This window comes from Melanotaenia boesemani, chromosome 8, assembly GCF_017639745.1.
Source record: "Melanotaenia boesemani isolate fMelBoe1 chromosome 8, fMelBoe1.pri, whole genome shotgun sequence".
Taxonomy (NCBI): domain Eukaryota; kingdom Metazoa; phylum Chordata; class Actinopteri; order Atheriniformes; family Melanotaeniidae; genus Melanotaenia; species Melanotaenia boesemani.
The window spans coordinates 22,618,462-22,625,699 of NC_055689.1; the positions used below are offsets into that span (position 1 = coordinate 22,618,462).

The 7,238-nt window shown below is 39.5% G+C and overlaps 1 protein-coding gene across 1 annotated transcript; it reads right to left on the reverse strand.

Annotated features, from left to right (window-relative positions):
• Positions 1-1,498: 1,498 nt before the first annotated feature.
• Positions 1,499-6,774, reverse strand: LOC121645263 (vimentin A2-like). Its single transcript, XM_041993673.1, has 9 exons — positions 6,153-6,774; positions 5,751-5,811; positions 3,776-3,871; positions 3,357-3,518; positions 2,838-2,963; positions 2,459-2,679; positions 2,291-2,334; positions 2,089-2,174; positions 1,499-2,015 (listed from the first exon to the last, which is right to left on the reverse strand). Exons 1-9 carry the CDS (start codon positions 6,677-6,679, stop codon positions 1,974-1,976), a joined length of 1,365 nt encoding a protein of 454 aa, XP_041849607.1. The 5' UTR covers positions 6,680-6,774; the 3' UTR covers positions 1,499-1,973.
• Between the last annotated feature and the right edge of the window lie 464 nt (positions 6,775-7,238).

Here is a 7,238-nt window from a genome sequence, read left to right on the forward strand (position 1 = left end):
TGTTAGCTACATTTCCTTTGTCAAAGTCGCGTTAAACACATATCTGAGACACTGATCGTCAAATGGACGCGGTGAGAGCAATAAAGTTGTGACTTGAAGCTCCTGAATCCTTCAGCCCGCTGACAGTGATGTTCTGCGAGGAGTTCCTTCAGTCACCGACAGATGGCAGTAAAATCAAGTCAGTTAAGGGTATTTAGGAAAATCAGATTTATAAACAAGGTGTAATCTTCGAAGGCAAAGCAGGACCTTGTTGTGAGTAATATAAATTTTGTAAGTCAATATAGGCTAATTATACATTGATATAATACCACTAATATGTCTCAGCACTGTAATTCTGAAAATTAGACCAATTTTATTGGATCTATGCAACTTACTTTGAACTGAATATGTGTTGTTTTTTATATACCACATCATTATCTTAAAAGTTATTATAGCTATTAGCACTGAAATTGGGTTGGGAAGTAATAGTATTCATAGTAAGGTAAGCTACATGTAGTGTCTTTCTACATCAGTTAACTGGACATGGCTAATTATGCAGCACTTTCTTTCATTTTCAAAAAAAGAGAAGCTACCTGTCACGTCTTTATTTTGACTGGATATTGTTGACTGGTCAAATTTTCTGTGTCTACTGGGTGAATTTAATAACTGATGTAGAGCTTATGATCAAATCACAGGACAGATGGAGCTTGAATAATTTTCACTTTTTCATCTTAGAAAAAAAATCTGGATGGAGCAGTTTTAGGTTCATTAGTTGCTCTATTTAAACCTTAATTTGAATTTTATTCATACTCTGTCTGGCCTGTGAGGAGATACTCTTGGGATTTCTCACTTAGAGAGATTATATTTATGAATATGGGCTGAGTAGCTAAATTAAAATGATCTGGATGTGACAATGAATAATATACCACAAGTGTAGCACTGTACACTGAAGGACTTGATAGTTAAACCTATTCATGAGTCCAAAACATCTGTAAAACTCCCATTCTATTATTATTATTATTATTATTATTATTATTATTATTATTATTTGCCACAGGTCTTGAGATGGAGTGGCAACCCATCCAGAATGTACTTGCTTCTTCTCCAGTGGCAGCTGGTATAGGTGTGTCCTCCCCAACCCTGACAGATGGATGGATGGATGGATGATTTGTCAGATCTTTGGGAATAGGGTGGGGTATGTTTGGACCAAGATTCTCTGATAAAAAGTATTTTCTGAAAAATAATTTAATTATCTAGACTATAAGTGTCCCATCAGGATTGCCAAACAATGACCTGCTAGAGTTCTTAATTTAATCAATATTTTCCCCCCACAGGAATCTACCTACTTAACCTTAATAACAAACTAAATACATAAAATATATTTGTTATCTGGGCTCTCAAACATAAAAGTGATCAGTGATTATAGCTGTCAGTGCCTGATGCATATATACTTTACTAAGAAAAATAAAAAGTGATAGTACAACTTGAATAATTAAAAGTGAAAAGAGTTTTACAGCTCTGTGATGAAATGTTTATGTCAGGAAATATTATTGCTAATGTTGCATTTTTACAATAATGCATGACAAAGTATTACACTGTGTGCACAGTGCTGAGTTACAGTCTTCATAGTTTATTGCTGCATACAGGCATTTGTGACATCTTTAGCATACAGATTTATTGAAGTGTGCATGCTGTGTTAATCAAAAGTACTACTTTGGATACAAAGAAAGGTTTTGTAGACCTCAGAGAGGATTACTAAGTTGTGCTGATTTCATAATTTTGTCTAAACAAATGTAACAAAGTAATTTCAGATGCAGAGGAAGCAGAATACAGTCTGTGTCAACTAACAGGCGTACTGGATCATCACATATAAAGGCACTTTTTGAAGCTGTTTGCTTTTTTGTGGGTTGTTGGTTTGTCTGCTTGCTTGTAGCCCCAGTGAAATGTTTCTTCTTATTGCTTGTGTCGGTTGTTTGGCAGAAACAGAGATGTTATTACTCCACGTCATCATGGTTGTGGGTCGACTCGTTGATCACCTAAAAAAAAAGGACAGTAAGTGTGTCTGACCCCCAAAAAAGTCATTTAAAAATTACTTCGAGCTCACACTACCTGACCATCCCTGGTCTCAATGGTCTTGATAAGAACTTTCTTGGTAGTTGTGGTTTCAACATGGGGTTTAGAATCAATCATTGTTTCTAACGAAGATAAAGAATGTGGTGCATTATTGAAAATGACAAATAAATCTAAAAGTTATATGAAATAATAGCCAGTGATTGTGCTCCTGAAATCAACATACAAACAGTAAACTTACCTCTCAAGTTTAGAGAGGAGAAATTTGGCAACGGGGTGGAGATTCTGTAGATGGAGAAAGGGTATAAATGTAAATTAAAACCAACTTAAATGAATGGTCATACCTGTCAGCTAGTTATTTCTACAACCTCTAATTAGTTTTTGAAACTGCTTAATCTTCCTCTGTTACCTGCTTTCCTCTCCTTCCAGCAGCTTCCTGTAGGTAGCAATCTCAATGTCCAGCGCCATCTTCACATTTAGCAGATCTTGGTACTCTCTGAGATGACGGGCCATCTCATCCTTCATGTTATGAATGTCCTCCTCCAGGCGGCCGATGGTGTCCTGGCACCCGCTGGTCTCCATGGAGTAGTTCTCCTCCATGTCCCTCATCTGGCGCTCCAAAGACTCATTCTGGAGCAGCATCCAAGAGGGAGAATAAAAACTTGTGCAGTGAAAATAACTTTTTTGTTTTAAGTAAGATAACATACAGGGGATATTTTGTCTTTGCTATTGTTAATCTTTTTTTTTTTCTTGCATACTACAGTCTAAGCCAAAAACTGCACACTCACAGTTCCTTTGAGGGCATCCACCTCACAGGTAAGTGCCTGAACTTGGCGTCTGTAGTCATTGGCCTCCTGCTTGGCCACTCTCAAAGCATCATTATTCCGGGCTGCAGCTTCAGTCAGGTCAGCAAACTGACGTGGAAGTAACATGGAAAACCAGAGATGAGAGACATCAGGACATCAAAAGGGAAATACATCATCAATAGTTTAATAAATGATGAGTCAGAAACTGAGGGAGAGAGAACACGGTTTGTGTAAAGCCTGTAAATTATGAAAGAAGTGGCCAAGATGTTATGCTGCAGTCTGATAGCTGAGGCAGTTTTTAAGCAACACTGCAAATTGGAAGTAAAGAAGAACATTTAGACACACAAGTGATCCTCTTAATGAACAAGCTTTGAACATATTCTCTTTAATCTGAAATCTGAGGCATGTGGGATTCTATTCAGGTTGTAATTAATTTTATTATGTTTTTTGAAGGTCTTGAGAATATGTTACATTAGTTGAATTGTCCTTAAAATTACATACCTTGGATTTGTACCATTCCTCTGACTCCTGGATGTTTTTGGAAGCCAGACTCTCATACTGCAGACGAACATCCCTCAGAGCTGCAGTCAGGTCGGGCTTAGCCATATCCATGTCAACCTGCACATGCTGCTGCTGGAACTGGTTCTGTAGCTCCAGCATTTCCTGCAACACAATCAGTGAAGCCAGCATGTACAAGCAGCACACATCTGTTCTTTTCTGTCCCCTTTTCTAACATTCAACAATGTTTCTGGGTGTATTAAAAAAAGCTCTGGTGAACAAAATCCAACAAACTTGGCATTTGAGCAGATTAACACATATTTTGAATAATTTTGATTGGTGTGCCTTTCACAGATCAAGCCGTCCATGCAGTGGTTCTGCAACAGTCTGATCAAGATTTTGCCACTAAAAGGAAAGCTTACCTCATCATGTAGCTTCTTGAGGAAGTTAATTTCCTCCTGGAGTGACTCAACCTTCCGCTCCAGGTCCAGTCTGGCGAGGGCAGCATTGTCCACATCCTGTGCCATGACACTGACTCTTAATAAGGTGACTTATGAAGGTGACATGAATTATGCATCTTGCGTATGCTGACACACGGAAAAATAAGCTCTTTCACATGCTGTACAAAACATATGCAATGCCCACCTACACAAATGTCCCACTGTGTAGCAGTAGCAAGGTCACAAACACATGGATCCAATAAAAATCAACTGTAGGCACATGATATGTACCACTGTTGGAAACAGATGAGGAGGTGTTGTCTTGTGATTCTAGTGTGTTGTGTTGAAGCAGCAACTGTTAGGAATGCTTCTTGAATCCATTACAGAGAGACTTGCAAAATGAAATATATTTGCTCTAGAACTGCACTTTTGAAAGTAAAGAGGGATTTTACCTCAGCATTCCCATTGTATTCTACTTTATATATCCTACAGTGTACTAAATAATCTATTCACAATTGGCTACAAAATGAAGTAATAAATCAGGTTTATAGCAAAGTCTTTAATTTGTCTGAATACTTCTTCCATTCTTGCAGGTTGGTGTGGCTGAGGCTATTTAGTGTACAGTTACACAGGCAAAAGGAAATCTATGGCTGTGTGGAACGCATGCCCTGTTTCAGGGAAATGATTTCATGCATTTTAATAGATTTTTTTTCCCCCAATTCCTGATTCCTATCAGTTTATTGCATTCTTAACCTGATGTTCTACATTGATTGTTCTGGTAGAAATTTGATTCTTAACTTTTCATTTTTCACTTCAAGAATTTGTTATGTCTTTACAGAAAGAAACTGAATCATATATAATTCTCTATTATACTTTAAGCTACCCATTGTAGTCTTTTTTTATTTTTCTTAGCTCTTGTATACTTGTACTTGCACACTTTTTGTGGCACCACACTGCTTAGTTGAGGCGTTGGCATGCTGGTAATTGAGGTATCAGCAAATGAACCAGCTTTGCCCCTGCACTAATGCCACAAACAAAGTGAGCTATTCAGCAGGGTTTCCCAAACAAGCCCAAGGCTGGAAGAGTGACTGTCTGCCTAACTGAGCAAGAGCCGGCTGCAGGCCCTGCATTGTTGTCTGTGTGCCATCAAGGCAAGCTACAGGGCTTTTCCTTCCTGCCATTCATATAGACATGCCTGTGATCATCCAACTTAAAGTCCTGAATGTAAACGTAATGCATTGAAAATCTACTTTTATTTTGAAATAAAGGTTTAAAATCTATGCTGAACCATTGTTGTACAGTGCTATACATTTGAAACTATTTGCACGACAGGAAACTGAATCTCTGATGAGACCATAGCAAGTGAGATTCTTGTGTGATGGTGCTCTCCCAGAATGAGACAGCTGGATCACATGGTGGCTTTTCTGCTCGCTCTGATAACCGCATTTGATCCACACTGTTGTCACAATGATGTCCAGCTCATTCACTGTGACCACTCAGACTTAAAAAGATCTCCTTTCTTTGTGGACCTGATTTAACTCAACAGCCCCAACTTGGCCTTTTGTACCAGGCCAGGGTCAGTCTGTTCTTTGTAGCCATTTTGGATTAAGACTAGTCTGCTGTTGTGCCATCAGAAGAGTGTCTGCTCAGCCTACAAGCAATAATTAATTAAAACCTGAAGAAAAACAGAGCAGCTATATATATATATATATATATAAAACAAACAAAAAAACTTAGATGTGATTTTCCAACAGAAAATGGAGACTGACCTAATTTCTTTGTCAGTTTTGGAGTTAAAAGTAGATGAAAGGGGCGGGGCAGTGTTATCCATTAGCATCTTCTACTGATTATCTAAACTACAACAATTTATTTTCTATTCATTAAGTTGCAAAAATACTACAAAATGAGAGTTTTGCATTATGTTATTTATCTAAACACAAAGTGGAACATACTGTACCTGTCTAAAGCTCTGCATGTTTGCTTCTGCCTCCTCTCTCTGGGAAATTTCATCCTGCAACCTGCAAAAGACAGAACCAGCAGTCATTTTGTGTTTAGACGTCAGTGGGAACTTTTCTTCTTAAAAACACTCATGATTTTCTTTTTCTAGTTCTGTTTTCTCTTTTCTGCCATCATTTCTTGCATGAGAACTTACTGAGGGGAAGAAACAGCAGTGTATTTGCTCAACATTTATTAGACTACAGCAAGAATCTTTAAAAAATGATTAACTATTCTTTACATAATATGCTACGTAGAAAGACTGTATTGGTGTAAGTATTTATTGGCCTGCGCTTTCAAACAAAAAGATATATATATACAGATCTATACAGATTTCAGACCAGAGAAGAGTCACGCCTCCTACTTCTCTCTCAGCCTCTCGATGTCGTCTGCCAGGTTATCCCGGTAAACTTCTACCCGGGCTTTCTCGTTGGTCAGCTGGTCCACCTGGCGCCGCAGCTCCCGCATCTCGTCCTCATAAAGATCCCCTACCCGGGTAGTGCCTTTCCCCCGCAGCTGCTCCAGCTCCGCCAGCAGGATCTTGTTCTGCTGTTCCAAGAAGCGCACCTTCTCTATGTAGCTGGCGAAGCGGTCGTTGAGCGACTGCATCTGCGCCTTCTCGTTGGTGCGGTTCGTGATGAACTCGCTGTTTATGGCGTCGGACAAGGAGAAGTCCAAGTTTTCGGAGGCCAACCGGGGCATGGCTGCGCTGCTACGGAGCCTTTGGGTCTTCACTGCGTACACAGTCGGGGCGGAGGAGAGCCCGTAAGATACCCGAGAGGAGCGCACAGGGCTGGAGAACTGGCGGCTCGAGTAGCTGGTTTTGACCGCGGCTCTGTCTCCACCGAACATTTTTTTGTAGGAAGAATGTGGGGCTGTTCTATAAGACATCTTGTATTTTCGACAATCAGCTACCAGAGCAATGTGGACAGGGTCTGTTCAAGCCTAGGCAACATCGGCGGAGTGCGCCTGGAAAGGCGTTTCCTAAACTATTACTCTTTTATAGTCTCCTCCTCATGCAAATAACGCAGCAGTGACTTGAGTGGCATACTGTAAACCCAATCATAAACCGGAACACACACACACACACACACACACACACACACACACACACACACACACACACACACACACACACACACACACACACACACACATAAATACACTCTCCACATACAAATCTAACTTTTAGGTCCATAATACAAATCCTGGAGCACTGTGATTTGTTCACAACAAAACAGAAGTAGCTACGTGAGGTTTGGCATACCATGTCTTGTTACATCTAAACTTATTTGGTTCCTGAGGTTGTTGCATTATTTGTTCACAATGAAGTGACTGTTTTGACCAACTTTAATATTGGTTTGATCTTCTCCCAAAATACTAAGCTCATTTTAGTGTCTAATATTGGGACAATGTGCATCATTACAGGAAAAAATTGGTATTAACAAGT

Coding starts and splice junctions, on each gene's coding strand:
- LOC121645263 (XM_041993673.1), bottom strand. CDS start 6,679: ATGTCTTATAGAACAGCCCCACATTCTTCCTACAAAAAAATGTTCGGT. Junction 5,812..6,152: donor ATCGAGAGGCTGAGAGAGAA/GTAGGAGGCGTG, acceptor TGTCTTTTGCAG/GTTGCAGGATGAAATTTCCC. Junction 2,680..2,837: donor TGGATGCCCTCAAAGGAACT/GTGAGTGTGCAG, acceptor ATGCTGCTCCAG/AATGAGTCTTTGGAGCGCCA.